The sequence below is a fragment of the Meles meles genome, chromosome 5 (genome assembly GCF_922984935.1).
Source record: "Meles meles chromosome 5, mMelMel3.1 paternal haplotype, whole genome shotgun sequence".
NCBI classification, from domain to species: Eukaryota; Metazoa; Chordata; class Mammalia; order Carnivora; family Mustelidae; genus Meles; species Meles meles.
The window spans coordinates 32528024-32549294 of record NC_060070.1 but is presented as its reverse complement, the minus strand read 5'-3'; the positions used below and the strand labels follow the sequence as shown (position 1 = coordinate 32549294).

Here is a 21271-nt window from a genome sequence, read left to right as displayed (position 1 = left end):
GGGATGGTATTTACATAACAATGCCAACTTTCCATTGTCTTTGCTTTTTAGAAAATGTACCTGGAGTGTTTTTACAGTTTCAGATCAAATAAACATATCTGAAAACTCCAGATGATTCGACTCCATTGAGCCAAACAACTGATTTCATCTCCTCCACCGCTGTGAACACAGACCCAACCTTGGAGCTCACACATTGTCGGAATTTAACAAGCTCTCATGAAAAGCTCATCCTTATAATATTTTCCTACAGACAGTGGTCCATTCCTCATGCTGGCCACTGTTTCCATGCTTGCACATGTTGTGTGTGGCCTCTGAGAAAAGAAAGGGGGGAGCAGGAGAGGAACCTGATGGAGAGTGACCACAGACTCTCTGTCTTGGGCATTTTCTTACTGGAGGGACAGGGCTCTTTACTCCTTTGGGATTTAGAGCTCTGGGGAAAACCTGTTCAAGGTCTCCCCAAAGCAACAACATGACTAAAGGTTAGGGAGCCTTATGAAACAGAGGAAGGCTTGTTTTCCCTTCTGCTGCTAGGGACCAAAGGCAATTGAAGGAATTGGGGAATTTTTCTTTGGAAGTTCACTGGATATTTGTATCTCTATCAAGACCTGACCTCCCACCTTCACTATTTCTTTCTCAAATTAACCTTTGAGGAGACACACATGAGAAATAGTAGCTAACCTCCACCCCCAGAAATGTATTTTATAATCAATAAGAAGATTAGAGAAACAAAATTATCCTTAGAAGAGTCTATGTGTGACCTAAGCAACTCCCCCAAGCACGGGGGTTCTTATGGTCCATAGAATCGAGATTCTTCCCCACCAGAATACCACCTCCCAACTAACCTCTCCCACTCACCCCCCGCCCACCCTCCCCCACCAAGAGCTGCCTCCCTTCAAGTACTAGCTGGGGCTGGTACCGGGAGAGAAGGGGAGGGAAAGAGCAGATGAACTTCTATAAGCAAGTAAACATATAGAAAGTCTGCACATGCAGAGCCAAAAGCAAGGACAGGTCGTACTTGGGAGTCTTGGTCGATCAAAGTCTTCCTGACTGGAATATACATTTTATGAACCACTACAAAAATCAAGAAGCTGGAACACAAGTACTAAGGGAAATGTATGGTGACTTTCGGCTTCTTTTCAGGCAGCTCACAAAGCAAGAGCTCTCGGCATTAATGGGCCCATCAAATAAGGTAGCTCTTTGGAGGACTGCATCCAAAGAAGGCACAGAGGGTCAGGGTGGCCCTGTGCTGGTTCTGCATTTCGCTCAATTGCTGCAAAGTGGGGACCCGAACGTGGCAAGAGGTGAGATGGGCTCTGTCCCGTGGGCTTTTCCCTGAGGCTCAGCACATCATGTGCAGTCGTCCACAGCGAAGCCCTGCACTCCAGAAGATGGGGGTCACGACCGTTCTCCGCGGGTGTCCTCAAGAAGAGACCTGGGTTCATTCCAGGTACACGGAGTCTATGATGACTTCCGGGCTCATCTGCACCCCTGCCGCCACTCTCTGCCAGGTTCCTCCTCGCTCCCACCCCCTCAACCCCTACGGTGGAAGGGGGAAGAGGAAACAGCGCTTCAGGTCTGCCCTGGAATAAACTGGGCAAGAACCGCAGGCAGAAAGAGGAAAAGAGAAATAGAGAGTCCCTTAAGACCCAAGAGAGGGAACAGCAATTTTCCTTAGAAAGAACAAGCAAGTTTCCATGGAGAAAGAGAGCCGAACTGATGAGATGGGAAGGTGGCGGGGAAGAACCGTCTACACTAAGTGGGCATCTCTCAGTGGGGGAGGTGAAAGCTACCGGCGAGCACTTGGCCCAGGAGTGACACTGAATGCCAGAACAGTGGTTTCATGACTCTTAATTAAAGCTTTGGAACAAGATAAGTTTAGAGACATCAGGGAGAAAATTTCTCTTATCTACTGGGGTGTCCAGAAAGGCACTAAAACTCCAGAAAACAGATGAAAGGCAAAGAAAAAAACCCACATGACAATGAGTTTGTAAACCAAGAAGACATGTGCCTGTTAACTCAGAGGTCCTAGCCAGTACCAGGCCACTCGCAGACCTCAGGCAACTTCCCACACAGTGCGTGACGGTTCAGACAAGGGACATAACCCAGGAGTCAGCCAGGCAGGGGCAAAGACGCTCGGAGAGCATTAGGACACCTGACTTCTGGAACACGGAGAAGCTCTTGTTGTCTAAGGAAAACTGACGATAATTTTACAAAGCCTGAATAATTCCTTTCACGTGAGACTTCTATCCTGATTTGGTCTCCATTCCCTCCTCTGGGGGTCTGATGTAATAGTATTTTACTTCAGCAGTTTCTACTGGTAAAGAGTAGAGTCAGTTGAAATACCTTCCTCACCTCAGTGAGCTACAGTCTAGATCAGGAGTCAGCGAAACACAGCCCGAAGGCTAAGAAGTTTCCACATTGCTAAATGGTTGGCGGGGGGGGGGGGGGGGGGGGGCACCGGGGTGGTCCAGTCAGTTAAGTGTCCAACTCTTGATTTCGGCTCAGGTCATGATCTCAAGGTCATGAGTTAGAGCCTCAGGTTGGGCTCTGAGCTTGGAGTGGAGTCTGCTCAGGATTCTCTCTCTCTCTCCCTCTCCCTCTGCCTCTCCCCTTGCTCTCATGCCCGCTCACTCTCTCTCTCTCTCTTTCTCAAAAATAAATAAATAATCAATCAAAAATTAAAAAGGTAAAAAAACTTTTAAAAATACATTTTTAACAAAAAAATACATTTTTAAGTGGTTGGGGGAAAAACTCAGAAGAATGATATTTTGTATGCAATGAAATTCAAATGTCAGTGTTTTTATCGGTTCATTGAAACTGAGTCCTGCTCATCATTCCCAGGTCATCCATGGCTGCTTCGGCACGACCATGGCCAAGTTTAAGGAGGGGCAACAGAGCCATGGCCCACAGAACCTGAAATATGTGCTAGCCGGGCCTCTACAGAAAATGTCTGTCTACCCTTGGTCTAGCTAGACACCTGGAAATTCACGGTCATAACTTCAATCCCGAGGTCGGTCAGAACGTAGAAAACTTTAAAAAGGTTGGGGAGAGTCTGAGAAGTGAAACCGGACTTGGGCTTATTCCAAAGGCCCGGAAAGGCCCTGGGCACTCACCCAGCGCGCCCGCGGGACTCACCAGTAGAAGTGCTCCTCCACCATCTTGGTCACTGCTCTGGAAATGGCTCTTTCATGCGGGCCAAGGTTTTTGTTTAAATTCACTCCAAGTTTCTCTTCCAGAAAGTCAATTATGAATTCGGTGCCAGAAACTTTTTCATGATTATATTCGATCCAAGGCATTTTCCCTTGAGCAGAAAGTTTTCCACCAAAATAATTCTAAGCAGAGTAAATTTTAAAAAGAGAAAAGCAATGTTTTATTTAAATTTCACCGGATGGGTAAAAGAAACAAACATTCCAACCCTATATTTGATAGCGACTGTACTGTGCAAGTGAATGTACTCAGCACATAAACTCTTTAAGACAACAAATAGCTACTCTTGGAAGAAAAGAAAAAAAAAAGGATTTACCTCAGATGAAGACATTACTTTATTCCCATAGATTTCATCTTGAGCTCTGGTATATTGTTACAAAAAAAAAAAAAAAAGACCAGAGAGGAGAGGTAGTGTCGAAATGATCCTGGCAACAGCTGGTCTAGTTACAATGTAAGAACAAGCCACAGACACAGAACAGTGAAAATAAACCATAATAAGGCTTGCACTGGCCAGGCTACTAACCAGAGACCTCATCTGCAACCCAGCAGCTTATGCCTGAATAATGCTTAATACCACTACACTGCAAACGAGTGGCCCCAGAAATTATAACACTTAAGAGTAAGAAAGTGCATCCAACAGACTCCACTCCAGGGCCGGTTAAAATGTAGATTCCTGGGCCCCAGCCCAGACCTCTGCATCAGAATCCTGGGAATGGTGCCCAGAGCTCTGTATCTGTGATAAGTTTCCCTTTGACTCACAACCATACTAGAATCTTACAGCGTCTCAGAAGACATGGTCCCAGATGGAGCGGAGTAGGGGTGAGGGAGTCACATACTTTATGAACACTGGGAGTTAGAGTGGCATTGACTGCCCCCTCTCCTTGGCCAGGCACTAGATGTTCCCCCTGATGTTGACCAAGAGAAATGTCACATACCTCTAAAAGCTGCTGGTACATCAGACATTCTTGTAATTTGTACACTAAGGATGTAAATTTACCATAGACCATAGCACCTGCTTCAGGTGAATTCTTGATACCGCCCATATCATTCTAACACAACCCCTTCAGGACTCCTGTCATTTGCAGGCAGATTCTACCCTGCACACTGACATCAGAAGAAACTGTGTGCAATGCAAATGAGATTCAAGACCTCTGCTGCTCAAAATTATCCAGTGGTTTTTAACGGGCCTATTCTAATCCCTTCCACATAGCAGTCTAGGCCTGTACCATCTAGCCGCTGCCCACCTGCCCAGCCTCCTTGCTATCAAGTCCTCCAGGCTTCTGAATTCCAATTGCCCACACCCAAACACATCAAGGTCTTTGCCACCTCTCTGACTTTGTACACACTTTACCTTTTATAAGAATCCTTTTCCCCAACTTCTGCCAAGTCATATCCATCCTAAAATATTTAGTTCAAATTAATCAAAATTTAAATATTTAGTTCACCTGGTCAGTGAACTATTTTCCCAAAGTACAACCATAACCTCCATTCCTCTCTGCTTCCACTGTACAGTGTATATTCCCCTGTTCTTATTACTGGTGTACCTCTGCCTTTTCCCCTAGAACACCCCCTCCCTGAGTATTTGGTACATTTTTATCCAGACCCCTTTTAAAAACTGAAGTAACAAAAATTAATAATTGATTCTTATGGAAATGAAAGTCCTAGTAGGTTTTTGTCAACAAAAATTTTATTTTTTAAATTCAGAAAAAGTATTTGACAAAATTCAACATCCATTCATGATGAAAACTCTCAACAAAATGGGTAGAGAGGGCACATACCTCAAGAGATTAAAGGTCATTAAGTAAAAAAACCCACAGCTAACTTCATACTCAACGGTGAAAAGCTGAAAGCTTTTCTTCTAAGATCAGGAACAAGATAAGGAAATCCACTCTTGCCACTTTTATTCAACATAGTACTAGAAGTCCAAGCCACAGCAATCAAACAAGGAAAAGAATAAAATTCTTCCAAATTGGCAAAAAGAAGTAACTTTCGTTATTAGTAGATGACATGTTACTATATATAGAAAACCCTGACGTCTCCACCAAAAGTTTATTAGAACAAATTAATTCAGTAAATTTGCAGAATAAAACATTAATATACAGAAATCTGTTGCATTTCTATACATTAATAATGAACTAGCAGAAAGAGATCTTAAGAAAATAATCCCACTTACAATTGCATTGGAAGAGAAAAAAATACCTAGGAATAACTGTAACCAAGGAGATTAAAGACTGAAACTCTAAAAACTGTAACACACTGATGAAAGAAACTGAAGACAACACAATAGAAAAATATACCATGCTCATGGATTGGAAGCACTAAAATTATTTAAATGTCAATACTACCCATAGCAATCTACAGATTCAATTCAATCCCTACCAAAATCCTATTATTTTTCAAAGAACTAGAATGAATAATCCTAATTTGTAAAGAACTATAAAAGACCCTGAATAGCCAAAGCCATCTTGAGAAAGAAGAAGGAAGCTGATGTATCATTCTCCCTGGTTACAGTAATCAAAACGGTATGGATACCGGCATAAAAATAGACACATTGATCAAGGGAACAGAATAGAGACCAGAAATAAACCCATGCTTTTATGGTCAATTAATCTGCGAGAAAGGAGGCAAGAATATACAACGGAAAAAAAAACAGTCTCTTCAGTAAATGGTGTTGGGAAACCTAGAGAATTACATGCAAAAGAATGAAACTGGACAACTTACTTATACTACACACAAAAACAAACTCAAAATAGATTACGTACCTAAATGTAAGACCTGAGACCATAAAACTTCTAAAAGAAAACATACACAGTAGTCTCTTAGACATCGGCATTAACAATATTTTTCTGGATCTGTTTCCTCAGGCAAGGGAAACAAAAGCAAAACAAAACAAAACAAAACAAAAAACACAACTGGGACTACATCAAACTGAAAGGCTTTTGCACAACAAAGGAAACCACCAATAAAACAAAAGGGCTCCCTGCCAAATGGAAAAAAATATTTGCAAGTGATATATCCAATAAGGAGTATGTCCAAAATATATAAAGAACTCCTACAACTCAACACTAAAATAATAATCATCATCATCGTCTGGTTTTTACAAGATCAGAGGACGAGCACAGGCATTTTTCCAAAAAAGACATATAGATAGCCAAAAGATGCATGGAAAGATGCTCAACATCACTAATCATCAGGGAGATGCAAATCAAAACCACAATGAGATATTACTTTACACCAGCCAGAATAGTATCAAAAAGTCAAGAAACAAATGTTGGCAAGAGTGTAGGAAAAAGGAAACCCTCATGTTCTGTTGGTGGGAATGTTAATTGGTGCAACCATGATGGAAAACAGTATGAATTAAAACAGTACAAATTAAAAACAGGGGCACCCGGCAGCACGGTCAGTTATGTCTGACTCCTGGTTTCAGCTCAGTAGTGATCTCAGAGTTGTGAGATCGAGCCCCACATCAAGCTCCACGCTCTGTGCAGAGTCTGCTTGAGTTTTTCTCTCCCTCTGTCCTCCCCCCATGTGTTCATGCACCCTCTCTCAAATAAATAATAAATAAATCTTTTTAAAAAATTAAAAGCAGAAACACCATACAATCCAGTGATTCCACTACTACGTATTTACTCAAAGAAAATAAAACACTAATTTGAAAAGATATATGCACCCCTATGCTTACTGCAGCATTCTTTACAATAGCCAAGCTATGCAAGCAACCCAAGTGTCCATCAATAGGCAAATGCATAAATAAGATACAGGATGGATAGATAGAATGGAATATTACTCAGCCATAAAAAAGCATGAAATTTTGCCATTTGCAACAATATGGAGAGAGCTAGAGTATATTATGCTAAGTGAAATAGACAGAAACAACAAATACCTTATCATTTATATGTGGAATATTATATGTGGAATCTAAAAAACCAACCAAAGAAACAGAAACAGATTCATTAATACAGAAAATAAACTGGTGCCTGCCAGAGGGAAGGGATGTAGGGGTTAGGCGAAATAGGTGAAGGGGATTCAGACGTACAAACTTCCAGTTATGAAATAAATGAATCACAGGGATGAAAAGTACAGCATGGGGAATACAGTCAATAATGTTGTAGTAATTTTGTGTGGGGACAGATGATAGCTACACTTATTGTGGTGAATACTTTGTAATGTATATAACTGTCAAATCATTGTTGTGTACCTGAAACTAATATAACATTGTCTATCAACTATACTCCAATAAAAATAAAAATAAAAAAATATCAACTGAAAAAAATGTATTTTGCTTCCTGGACAAAAAAGTAGAAGACAACATTTTAGAGAAACTATGATTATATATCATTAAAAATTAGATGAATTCAAAAAATATTTAAAAGAGAAGCACAAAAATGTTGAAAGTAATTGGCAAGACTATGAGGGGCAGATGAGCTTTCCATGACTTCAATTTTTTAGAACTGGTTATATGACTGTTAAAATAAAAACATATCTTTTAAAAATAATATTTAATTTTCCTTAACTTCCTTAAATATATTCAACAACTCCTGGCCTGTTTTATTTAAGCAGTTCGAGTCTGACTGGCCCACTGAGGGTAGTTTTCTGAAGTAATTCGTGAGAAGAAAAATCCTCTTTATTTTTTCTGAGCTGAAGTTTCCCCCAGCAAGTCTGCCCTAGGAGAGAATAATTTACACTTACACTATATTATCAGCGTAGCCGAGAAAGCTATAGGCTTTGAGTTTTAAAATCTTATTCCATCATTTATTCAGCGTGATCCTGGTCCTCCCTGGGTCTCCCTTACTCTTTCCTGGGCCTCAATTTCCTCGTCTACAGAATGGGGATAACGATAGTTGTAGGATTAAGTGAGAAAATGCACATGGAATGTCTGACAAGTGCCTTCATCATGAGTATTAATATCGTCATCATCACTCTGAAATGGAGACCTTAAAAGAAATCCCAAAGTCTTGGGACATTGACTCGCTACACTCTTCATGGTCCCTCACTTTTCAACTAAATATACATCCGTTACATTCACTGCGGCCCTGGAGCCATCTTGAAAGTTCTACCTTCCAATGACTACATTTGAGATCATTTGAGCAACTTTTGTGGATTATAACACATTAGCCAAAAATCCAGGCATCCCCTGTTATGAAATAAGAAGAAATGCATATGTTGGTCTCTGCCTCCAGTTCCCCACACAGAGCCCCTCAAAGCCTTATAAAAATTCCTAAGTGATAAGAGCACTGGGAGCTTCTTTTGTCTTAATGAGGTGACTCTGGGTGGGCTCCTTGGATGGCTGGTCACCAGAAAGATCAAACCTGGATTAGCAGCCAGGAATGTTCAGCCCTTCCCCCGACCCCATCCTCCAGAGAGAGGAGAGGGGCTAGAAATGGACTGAATACTTGATCACGCCGATGTGAGGAAGTCTCCATAAAATCCCAAAAGTGTGGGGTTCAGAGAGCTTCCAGATGGGCAGATGTATCCATATGGGGAGGGGGACAGGCCCCAACCCCACAGAACAGAAGTTCCGCACTCAGAGCCTCCCAGACCTCACCCTACATACTGCTGCATCTGGCTGCTCATTTGTATTTTTAACGTATGTTTTTAATAAACTAGTAAACATGGGTATTTCCCTGAATTCTGTAGAGGGGGAAGGATACAGTCTGTGGGACTGAGCCCTTAACCTGTGGGTTATGACACTGTCTCTGGGTAGAGAGTGTCAGAATTGAATTAAATTATAGGACACCCAGATCATGTCACAGAGAGTTGCCTGGTGTGCGTGTGGGGCAGTGTGGGGGGGGGGGGGGGACATCCACACATTTGGTGACCAGAAGTGTCAGCAGTGAAGTGCTTTACGTTAGTAGGAAAGGAAACTCAGAGGAAAGAAACACACAGTAAGGAAAACTGGGTTTTCTCCCTCATAGAAAGGAAAAAACGGAGTACTTCCCTTTACAACTATGTATTGTAGTTTTGTAGTTTAAAAATGTCCTTATTTTTTGGAGATGCGTACTGAAGTATTAAGGGGTAAAGTGTCATGATTTCTGCAGCTTACTTTCAAATGGTTCATAAAAAGTTGTTCACAAAGGTTTACACAAAGAGAAACAAAGCAAAAAAGGCAGTAATTGGTAAATCTAGGTGAAAGGCTTACAGGTATTCAGAGTGCTAGGCTTTTAACTTGTATGTAGCTTACAGACACAAAATTTCAACGCAAAAAAGATAGAAGGAGGGTGGGTACAGACAAGATCAGCAAATAAATAGAACAATCAAAAGTTAAGGCTAGGGGTGCCTGGGTGGCTCAGTGTGTTAGGCGTCTGCCTTCAGTCCAAGTCATGATCCTGGGGTCCTGGGATCGAGCCCTACATCGGGATCCCTGCTCACCAGAAAGCCTGCCTCTCCCTCTTCCTCTGCCCCCCATTCATACTTGCTCTTGCTCTCATAAATAAATAAATAAAATCTTTAAAAAAAAAAAAAAGTTAGGGCTGAAAGCCAGAGCAAAGAGTTCCAAAGGAGTCAGTTTCTTTCTTTTTCTTTCTCGTATTAGAAAAAGTTACTGTGTGAAATACAGGCTTCTTATACAATCAGTCACGGCAAACACTGTAGGCATCTTTGTGTGTGTGTCTGTAGAAATGTATGGAAGGGTGGCCAAAAGTTTTAGTGATGGTGATCTCCAGCTAGTAAGATGAGAGGTGATTTTCATTCACACTCTTGTACTGCTTGAAATTCTTATAAGGACCATATGTCATCTCTATGTAATCGGGAAAAAAAAGGTAAAGCTATTTTCATTTTGGAAAAAAAAATTAACCATATCTGCAGGACTTCCTTGTACCTTTTCTGTATCTTCCTACAAATCTATAATTATTATACAATGAAAAGTTTTTGAAATTGACCTAGCAATATGTGTAATCTGATTTTTAAAAGATGGAAAGATAAGTAACTGTGACCAATTGATCAAGGTTTAAAAAAAAAAAAGCATTTGAGTTTCTACTAATGGTCATTAAATATTTATTTCAGTCTCTCTGTGGTTAAAACATTAAAAAAAAAAGCTTCAAATATAAAGTCGTGCTCTTAGGAATATGACATTTTAATCTTTTCTTTTTCAAGGCACAGAGCAAAGAAGGGGCAGAGTGTAGAGCTCCCTGGATCTCTGACAAAATGCCTCTGTACCAATGAGCACAGGGGATGTCCCCCCAACCCCCCACCCCCCTAATACCCCCACCTCCCCCACCCCCACCAAGCACTTCCCAGGCACCGCCTGCATCAACCCCGCCCCTCACTGAGGGCACACAGGTCCCAAGGCACCCACGGCAGGCACAGAACAGCCTTCTAAACCACAGAACCATTTTCTCTTGCCTAAATCTCTGCCCTGAGCTCTCTGCCCTAAATTTCTGCCCCTCCATTTATTTTCCACAGAGACCTCGCAGAAGGAAAAACACGCCTACACCTTTCTTTTAAAGTACACACATATATACTTAACAAGAAATAATAATTTTGCAAGGGGTAGGTGGCCACCTCCTCGACGGCCTCGGCACTAGCTTCAGGCTTCCTGGTGAGACGTGTGTCCTGCTGCCCCCGTCACACTCACTAAAAGCAGCTGCTCTGCAACAGGGGTGGAGGCAGTCCGGCTGCTGGTCCAGGCAGGGTTACAACCATCAGCACTTGCAGGCTTGAAGGCAAGAGGGGAAAGGATAGCACAGCCGGCCTCTTCCTTCAACCAGAGCCCCTCTGTGACACGTGTGTTCCTGTGCTGGCTGCCAATGCCAAGCTCAACAGCAATCTTTCAAATCTGACCCACTGCATCTAGAGGCTTCAAGTTTTGTCTGTCCTCAGTGCTGATTTCTGCTCTACTCCTGGCTTACAAAGTCCTGAATGATCTCTGTTCCTCTCTCTAGACTCAGCCCTTGCCTTCCAGGTCCCAGTCTTAAGCAACCTCCTTCCAGTCCCCTGACAGACTGTGCCCTCCCAGAGCACTGCACGCACAGTCCAGCAGTCCAGTTAGGTGTCTCTCCATTGCTTCCCCAGTGGGGCCTCCGTAATGGCACTTGCTGAGCCAAGGAGCTGCCACTTATCTCATCCCAGCACTGCCTTAAGAGGGTCCCTGCCACCCCGACCCTCCTCTGCAGAGAAACTGGCTCAGAAAGCTTAGGTTTGGGGGCGTCGGTGGGGGCATTGGGAGCTGCCGAGCTAACATTATCCCAGCAGCCAAGAGCTTGGCCCAGCTGCTCTGTTACCTGCAACGGAGACCCCTCCTCCCAGTGCTGCCACTTTGTCGGAGCTTACGGGTGAGCCACCTTCCCTGTAGGAAAGGCAGAAAACCAGCAGGACCAAAGTGCTTTGGGGGTGCCTGGGGCTCACCTCTTACTTTTCTTACATCCCCTCAGAGGCACACAACCTGTAGCCTGAGCTCTGGCCCTTGCCCCACACAAATCCCCAGGCAGGAGAGCGGACATCTCTGGCAAAAAGGGAATCTCAAACCAAAGCCGACAAAGAACACACACAACTGCTGTCACAGAAGAGCATCGGACATTCTGCACCGTGAAGCAGGATCTCAGGATCAGACCGATTTTAATTAGCATAACAGAAATCCTCTAAAGTATAAAAGAAGAAACTGTAATACAAACCAGGGGAAATATGAAGGAGAAAAATAAGACGTTGAGCACAACAGATAAGCAGTACGATAGACGCAAGAAGAGAACAGAGAGAGGCAATGGAATATCAGGAAGAGAAAGCCATCCAGAAGAAAGAAGAAAAGATAAAGGAATATATTCAGAGATAGAGAAAATAAAAGCAGAGATTTCGGTATCCGGATAATAGGGGACAAGAAAGAAGAAGGCTAAAACAAATCAAAAAGAAAAGGAAGTATTTGAAGAAAATCAATAATTCCCCAGAATTGAAAAAAGATTCGAGACTTTATACAACAAGTTTAGAAAGGACCGAACAAGATATATATAAACCCACACCAAGGCACATATTAGTGAAATGTAAGTTACTGAGATTAAGTTCAAATTCTAAAAGCTTCCAGAGAGAAAGAGAGAAAAACATCAGGTCTTTCAGTAGCAATACCAATGCAGAAAGACAAGGGAGCAATATTTTTAAAGCCCTGAAGGCAAAGAACTTGGAACGTAGACATTTCAAACGTGAGGGAGAAATACAGGCATCATCAAGCGTGCAAAGCCACTGGCGGTTTGCTGCACAAAGGCTCAATCTGAAAACACGCACCAAGTGCTCAAATAAGAGTATAAATAATCCCAGAGGAGAAGATACATGGGAAATAAGGCTAGTCAGACTTAGTAAGCCCTGTTGCCTAGGAAAGAACCAGGAAAAAAGGAAAGGATTTCCAAAATTCCAGAATTAAAACATTAGACAACAACAACACGCTTGGGATCAGGGCTTGGAAAAGAGAAACACAAAGTTCACATGAACTGTACGATCCTTGTATCATCAGAGGACCAACCTGCACTTGAGAAACGATAATAGGGATAAATAAACTCAAATTTGGATCTTAGGCGCAACTGCCACGAGAACAAAAATAGAATTTGTTCTAAGTGATAAGAAAGTTTCTTCTTATCTACCCACTAGAATGCAAAAAACAAGAAAAAAATTTAAAAAGCCAAGTATAAAAGGAAAAAAACACTAAGTAAGACGTCAGAAAGGAAGGAAGGAAGGAACAAAGAAAGAGGGAGGGAGGGAGGGAAAGGAAAGAGGGAGGGAGGGAGAAAGATGTTAGAGATATCTCATAGTTAAACAATAACTACAAGTATAAATGAATAAAATGCACCAATCAAGGACTCTTAGATCGGCTACAAGTAATACACTGTCTATGAAAGACAAATTCAAAAAAAAATAGAGAAAGAGGATGGAGAAGGGCATCCCAAGCAAATACGAACCAGAAGAGAGCTGGAGAACCAGTCTCAATATTTGATGATATAAAATTCAAGAGGTAAAAAAAGAAGCAGGAGACATAGCCAGGTTCCGCATATACTGGGAAGAGTAGCAAAAGCATACTAATGTGATCTTTCACATTGCTTGTACCTAACCATATGATCTCTTACACAAAGCAAGAACCCAGACGATGGCAGGAAGAAAAGAGAAATCAATAAATACCGGTAGATATTTTAATCCACTCCTTTAAGAAATACTAGAACAGGCAAACAGAAAATATGCAGAGATGTCCAAGATCTAAATAATCCACTGAACAAATACTCAAGTAAGTAAATCTAGAGAGCTCTTCGCCTAAACGGAGAACATGGGATGATCTTCCACATTCATAAAAACTAGCCACACTAGGCGAAGCCTCTGTAAATTTCAAGGAATCAGAGAGACTATCTGTTCTGATCACATAATTAAAAAACAATGACAGGGCACCTGGGTGACTCAGTGGGTTAAAGCCTCTGCCTTCAGCTCAGGTCATGATCCCAGGGTCCTGGGATCGAGCCCCACATCCGGCTCTCTGCTCCGAGGGAAGCCTGCTTTCTCCTCTCTCTCTCTGCCTGCCTCTCTGCCTGCTTGTGATCTCTGTCTGTCAAATAAATAAATAAAATCTTTAAAAAAAATGACAAAATTCAAAGCTTAAAAAACATGCGTATAGCTGGATATTACATGAAAAAGAAAAAGAGATGGGAAAATTTTTTGTAAAAATACTTAGAACTGAGTAACAATGAAAACACAACTTGCCAAATTTGTGAGACACAACTCACAGAGAAATGGATACCATTAAATACATTCCCATGTTCATTCTCTGATGCTGAAATGAGCAAATGTTTCCCTGAAAGTCACCCAAACGGAAGGTGGAGCACTGTGGACATGCTCTCCCAAAATCTACAGCTATCTCATTATCTCCCTGGTGGCCTGCCAGGTGCTCTGCCCCCCCAGGACTCACGAGAGACAAAATATAATGCTGTCAAACAGAAATCTCAAGGAAAAAACATGTACAGCAATGGTACACCCACCTTAATTAACCACTGCCCAGGAGGCCTTACCAAGCTTAACCAAGGCCTATTGCACGTCAGGAAAAAAAATACCATGACCCTGAAATCTACAGAAATCCAAACCCTTTGGATCCCCCATTAACCCGGGTGTGAACATCAACAGACCTTATAACCCAGTCTCTCGGAAGCAGCTGCTAAGAAGCAGGCAGTGCTAATTTCATACCCACCCCTCCGGCACCGAGAGCAAGCCCTTCCCACCATGTGAGATGAGGACCACCCCTCTGATGTTCCTGTCGTGACTGTGAGACCCGTTCATACACAAGTACCTGGTAGGGTAAGTCAGCCATCCTTAAGTAAGTTTCCATTTTCAAACAGAAAGGAGACAAACTGGGGACACCATTGTTAGGTCTTGCAAACTGATGCAAAATAATAGCATCTTTGGAGTCAATCTCTTGCTGTTTCCTGCCAAAACCAAAACAGAAATAAAGAACAAACCACGTGTTGTACATTCAATGCCCTGAGTTCCCTGGAGGCACCCGGTGGATTGTGGTTCCTCCATGAACACGTAGATCTGTTTGTCACCAGGGCTCACCTCACCAAGAAGCAGAGTGGAAGCTTGGCCAAAACACGAGAGAAACTTACAAGCGATCACGGCGACCCCAAGGGCTTAGAGAGTAGTTGCGTATCAACCTCCTTCGGCTAACTACAGCCCACGGGGCAGGAAGAGTGCCCACCTCTTCTCTGTGGGCTATGCTTAGCCGCTGGGCACAAACTGAGGGGATAAACATGACAGTGTGTGCCTCCTGGGCATCAGGCATTGTTCTAAGGGATTCACAGGTATCATTTCATTGAATCTTCATAATAACTTTGAGGGAGCCATGACTGTTATCCATGTGTGATAGATGAAGAAACTGAGGCACAGAGGATTACCCTGCCCAAGGTCCCTTTGCTAGTAAACGGCAGACCGGGGACTGATTGAGGCAAGCAGAGTCTATGTTCTTGACCCCTGGACTGTACCATGAAACTGTCCCTAAAACCCAGGAATAGCAGCACAAGTTTACTCTGCCAGGAACCCAGTCTGCGGGGAATCTGAGACCCTGAATCTGGCCCCCCTTCCAAACTATGTGTGCCCTCGCCTGGCCTTTCACCTGTGTAATACCAAGAAAGCCAGTTTCTGGGCTCTCTCTCATCTTCTCTAGCTTCCCAGCACACAGTACATAACTTCATATCCCTGCCTCTTCCCTTTCTTCTGTCTCAGACACACACCTAGCTTTCCCTTGGCTACATTTTTGGGTGGGAGGATTTCCCTGGTACGGCTTTGCAATGGGCACTGTATAATAGAGAAAATAGAGAAAAATGCTAGATTCTAAGTGTGGACACGGGTCAAATCCAAGCCCTGCTTCCTACTGGCCATGTTACCGTAGGCCTCTCTTCTTCTTACCCACAGAAAGTGAGGGCACTACCAATTATGCATCAGGGAGCATGATTAAATTTTAAAAATCTGTAAACATCTGTGGAGCTCCCAAGCATCCTGTAAGAGTGGTAGAATCCATCCTCATGCACAGAGATACGGTCTTATCCCCTTAAAAGACACTATCTCACCATCCCCCACAGCTTCGCTCCTACCCCACCCTCAGGAACCATCTACAACTCCCCACCTTTCGCTTGGCCCAACCACTTCTGGGTCACATAGACCTCACTCTTCCCCACCTTTCCTGAGCCTCTGGCTCCTCACATCACTCCCAGTTTAATCCCGTACCGACTTCCCCCCAAGCAAGGGCAAGCTCTTTGCATTGTCAGCCCCCAGAGCTCACCCCCTGCAGCATCTGCCTTCAGTAAAACCAACTTTTCCAGAGAAGTTCACGACCAGAGTGCCCATTCCACTCAAAGAGCTCAGAATGACTCACTTGGAAAACACTGCTCAAGTCAAAAGAATAAAATATTTGCTGTTTTCTGGCAAAATGTGCTATATAAAATGAAGACTTTCATTTAGATGAAATGTTGGGGAGGTCAGATATTAAAATCAAGAAGCCTCTTAAACTGTTCCCAAAGAGCACAAACTACATTTGACAATTAACTGATTTGTCCAGTCAAATAATTCAAGTCACAGAGTGGTATTTTCTGCTAGGCAAAAATTTAAGAACTGGAAAGTGAGGAGATAAATATAAAATCTTCTGCTCCACTGGCCAGAAACATCTCGTTCTAATGGTTAACTTGGCCGTCATATCATAATAAGAACGGATGTGACAAGCATGGGCCAATGACTTTGCATACATGATGCATACTAACTTATTTCACTCTGAAGTAATACCATAGAGTGGATTTGTTATAGTTTAAATTTAGTGTATATTATATTACACAGCAGATAAGGAAACTGAAGCTCAGAGAGGCTCAATAATCTGTCCAAAGAACATCACTCTAACATCTGGCCATGAGCAGCTCCAGATCCCAAGCTCTTAAGCCCTTCAATGACACTGAAATGGGCAATTTCCCAATTAATTCTATCAAAACAGCCGGTTTGACTTGGGTCACTCAAGCCTGGAACTTTCCTACGGAAGTTTTAATAGCCAATGATGGCCAACTTCTATTAAATGCTCACTTACATGTCAAATTGTTCTAAGCAGTTCACACGTGCTAACTCAATCAACTCCGTAAGGCAGGCTGCTATTATTAACCCATTTTACAGATGAGAAAACCAAGGAGCCAAGAAGTTTATTCTCAACTCCAAGGTTACCTGGTTAAAAGTGAAGTGAATGTGAACCCCCTCTGGGTTCACATCAGAAACTACTTCCTGACTTAGGATCAGAGGAGCAGGTTATTTTTTTAAATACCTGGACAGCTGTACCTCCCAAAGTCGCTTTATAATGAGGGTTACAGAAGAGAACATGTACGGAGCCGCAAGACTGGCCCCTCCTCCCATCTTGAAGGATATCTTGGGGGAACTGTGCCTCTGTGTGCCACTGACGAGCTGTTAGTCTATGGAGGTCAGATGTTGGTTGACCTGGGGGCTGCTCTCATTCCCTAAGTTCTCTAGGACAGGCTGAGCCCTACAGCCGAAAGTGCAAAAGAGGTACCAACAACACAATCATTATTTAGTGGTTCAGTTTACAAACAACACATTCTCAAATGGATTGACTTTAAGATAGCTGCTACGCTGTCGCCATTCAGGGGAGGTAAAGTAGAGGGCCGAGACAGTATTTGGTTAAAAATACTGCCGTGGGAAAAGCAGGCATAGAATCCAAAATACTTCCTTGGGTTATACTCCTTAATGCAACTTCCTAAGTACTTCTCACCAGTCAACTTTACACGCTAGACACACGGCCACACACTCAGGTTAAGTCTCTCCGGCAGAAAATCCAAGTCGAGTGGTAACGACTTTACCATTGTCCGTGACCTCAGACACTGTGTTCATTTCAAGATGTGTCTTCCAACCTGCAGATTCTGGACTGTTTTGTCTTGCCTAAACTATGGAGACAACTGACAGTGAGATTTTGCCCTAAGTGGAATTCTGTCATGTCACCTCTGACTGGCAGTCCCAGACCTTGCTCAGTCTTTCCCCCCTGTCTTTCTGTGCCCCTAGATGCTGTCAAAAACTCCAGTCCCTACCACAGGCCATACCCCAATTCTTTGGGTATGTCTTCCTTGGGCCATACCTCAATTCTTTACGTTTTTCTTCTTCTCTCCCCAGCTGGGCTTATGTCGTCTTTGGTACTTTCTAGGAGGCGGCGGGACAAAGTGCAGACTCCACACACACACATTCCCAAGTCTGGATCCTACTACTCCTGCTGTGTGATCTTGGGCAAGTGGTTTTACCTCTCTCTCTCCCTCCGCTGTAATTGCCTTAACTATGAATTGGCAACCAAGCATCCAGCCACAGCTGAGAGGGATAAATCCAAGTAAAGTCCCTATTAAGGGATCAAAAATGGGTGGCCATTTTTATTATTTGCATTATAACAGGACTTTCTCCTCCACTATAACACATTTCCACTATAACACATTTCCTACCCAGGCTTTAGACATCTGCCAAGAAACGAAAAGTGAATATAACAAAGATTAAAAAGTCTCAGTCCACGTAATCCAAGATTACTTATCCAAGTAATCTGCTAAGAGTGAAGGACACATCTGTGAGCAGAAGGCTCTTCTGTGTCTAAAGACCACACCTGCCAGGGTGTGGCCTGTTCCCAGGATGAGCTCTGGGCTCCTTGCTATTTCTGCAAGGTCATTTAAGCAAGGTTTAGAGTTGGTCCTATGAAGCTGCGTGCCTTCACTCCCTCCACAAAGTGTTAAACCGGTGAGAAGCCACAAGGTTCTGGATCCTGAAAAGGTTCTGGACTGGAATATAATTGAGAAACAGCTGGGTTACCATTTAACGTACTGCACAAATGTTTTGGGTATTTTCATACAGCTTGAAATCTAACTCGAAATCGAGTTCTAAAACTAGCAAAAACAGGAAATAATCTAGGGAAATGCACCTGAAACTCACTTCAAAAATCTTTACTTGGTTCAACTAGATGATTCAAGGCACCTGCTAAGTGAGAGAATTCACAGTACATAATAAGGTTAAAATAAAACTTCTCAATTATGGCTAAATAATAGTGAAAGCCAGTACATTTCCTCAGACCTAAATGATTTCCCACCCTCTCCGAGATTAGAAATATTCAAAATATCTAAGTTAGCCTGTCACAATCTCCTGGAATCCCTGTAGACCTGTTAAAGGTCACCGATCAGGGTCTTTGTTTACAAGCTATTGTGTAAGATTTCCCCCTGGAAAAAGGCAGTGTGAACACATTTGTCACTACTTTAAAAATACTGGTCAACAGGGATATTCTGAGCTATTGAAAACTGCCCGCTTCTGGTCATCTCCCAGGGACAGAGGACTCCAACGCATGGAGATTTTAACCATACATTGATGTTGTCAATGAGCCAAAGGACCACCCCAGGAGCCTTTGGTATTGTCCTACTCAGACAAAGATCTCCTGTCCTTCTGGATGTACCAACAGTAGGGGCCTCCATTTTCTGGCATTTCCAAATCAGTCCTGTAAACATTCTGCGGCAGGCAGGCTATGCAACTGTTTACGGCACTGGGTGACTCCCGTGTTCTTGTCAAACACGCCCATGTGCTAGTCCTGTCCTCGGATCTCCTACTGCTCACACAACAATGACATCGAAATCCCCCGCGATGGTGCTTAGCTTGAAATACCTGAGCAGCCCATAACCAGGTTAAGGGCTGCACCAAAACGCACACCCCTCTACTTGGCCATGCCCCTTAACAGGGACCCAAAGGGCTCTGGAGCTTTTGCAATTCCAGCTTTTTAATGATGTTGAAATTTGGGGAGGGATAGTGGAGAACTAACCTTTAAGTAAAAGGTAAGGTTAGTGGTTAATATTCCAGCATCATTATTACCTATAAACAAATAAAGCATTCCCTAAAAGTGTAACTTAGTATCTCCACCAGGCCTCATTCTATTGTTGCAAACATTGCACTTGGATCTTACTAAGGGCATTTCCTAATAGACCATTTTGCTCCACAACATCCCAGAGAATTTTTGCTTTTTAGCACCAAAGGACTGCGAGATAAATGTTTTCCCCTCCCACAACCAGTTTAATTCTCCTGTCAACTCGAAACTGCCCCTCAGGCCGGGTGACCACGGACTGCCTCTAGGGAAAGGTAAGGACAGGATTCTTGGGCATTTGTGCGGCGTGACCGAGAGGCTGGCAGGGTCCCCCCTCGCGCCAGCCCTGCCCTGGCCAGGTGCCCCACTCGGCGCCCCTGCTCGGGGCCCTCTCTCCGGCTCACCTAATGACCAGGAGTTCGTGGAGCAGATACGCAGCTGCGGCCAGCAAAGCTCCCCCGGTCAAGTAAAGTGTTTTCTTCCACCAGGGATCGGAGCCCAGCCCTGCCATGATCCCACCGTAATCCTGCAAAGGGAAAGCGATGATGTCCCCATAAAAGGAGAAGGGCTCCTCGGACCCGGCCCACCAGCCGAAGAAGGAGACGCTCTGGTTCCAGCTCAGATCCACCACGCACGGCCTGGACGAGGCAAAGCCAACCCCCCAGTGCATGCTGCGCGGCTGGCTGCGGGCGCCCCTCCCAGGGCCCGCGCCGCCCGCATGGGAAGGGGGCCGGAGGGGCCCGGCGCGGGCTCAACGGCGCGCCGCGAACGCGGGCGGCGCGGGTGGCGGCGACCGAGGAGGCGGTGGCGGCGGCGGCGGCAGCGGAGGAGGAGCAGGAAGGGCGCGGGCCGCGGGCGGTGGGCCTGGCCGGCGGGGCCCCAGGGCCCGGGGCGGCGGCAGCGGCGGCCGCCGTCTCCCCCCGCGGCGGCCTCTCCGCGCCGCTCTTTGTGTCGGCGCCTGGAGAAGGCCGCGTGATGTCATTGCTCCCCGGGGCAGGGAAACAGAGGCGGGATAAAGTCACCTACCCCGCGCCCTGCCCCCGCCCCGCATCTCCGCGGTCCGGCGGCCTCCGCCCGGGCCGGAGCTGCGAGGCTGCTTGCGCCCCGCGGGCTCCGCGCCTCCAGGCGGCACGGCCGGGAACGGCTCGGCGCGCTAGGGCTAGGGCTGCGGAGGTGCCTGGAAATGCGGCTCCACCGGGAGGAAGCCGCAGTCAGGGCCCGGATCTCCTTCTCCCCCGCCACCCCGCCCCGAGCCCCGGCCCGCCCTCTGCTGTCGCTCCAGCCCCTCCCGCAGGCCTGGGAGCGCGGAGCGCGCGGAGCTCACCTGAGGCCGCGGCGAGTGGCAGGCTGGAAACGCCGCCCGGCGGGGGCTGGGAACCAGAGCCCGGATTAAGGTCGGCAATTAGATAGTTCTGGCCAGCGGGAAAGCGCTGTGGATTTGCATAATTTATAAAAACACTCTTGTTACAGTACACAGTTACCTGGGTCTTGGCCGTGTGCTCACGGGGAGATGTCTGGTTTGACGAATAACAACAAAAATGTGCTCTAGAGAGAGTTCCCCTCTGACAGACCAGCTCGAGTCTTTCCCGTTTGAAATCATTATCGGGGAACTCGTAGATATGGGGTGTTGGGGTTTGTTTTCCTTTTCTTTTCGATGCAAAAAATCTGGCAAACGTGTGTGTGTCTGTGTGTGTGCGCGCGCGCGCCTGTGTGTGTTCAATTTTTTCCCTTTAACTTCATTTTGTTAATTTCATT

At 44.6% G+C, this 21271-nt stretch overlaps 1 protein-coding gene across 3 annotated transcripts in view; it reads right to left on the bottom strand.

Annotated features, from left to right (window-relative positions):
* The window catches only part of FAXC (failed axon connections homolog, metaxin like GST domain containing), a 76405-nt gene extending 55555 nt beyond the window's left edge, over positions 1 to 20850 (bottom strand). The window contains exons 1-4 of one of the 3 annotated variants that reach the window (XM_046005451.1): positions 20841 to 20850; positions 19921 to 20042; positions 14450 to 14585; positions 3136 to 3332 (exon numbers count right to left, since the gene is read on the bottom strand). In XM_046005451.1, the coding sequence (XP_045861407.1) occupies positions 3136 to 3332; positions 14450 to 14585; positions 19921 to 20027 (440 nt within the window). In that variant the 5' untranslated portion in view covers positions 20028 to 20042; positions 20841 to 20850. Of the gene's footprint in view, positions 1 to 3135; positions 3333 to 14449; positions 14586 to 19920; positions 20201 to 20542; positions 20664 to 20840 lie in introns of those variants that run through there. The other 2 variants (XM_046005450.1, XM_046005449.1) reach the window with 2 other exon arrangements.
* Between the last annotated feature and the right edge of the window lie 421 nt (positions 20851 to 21271).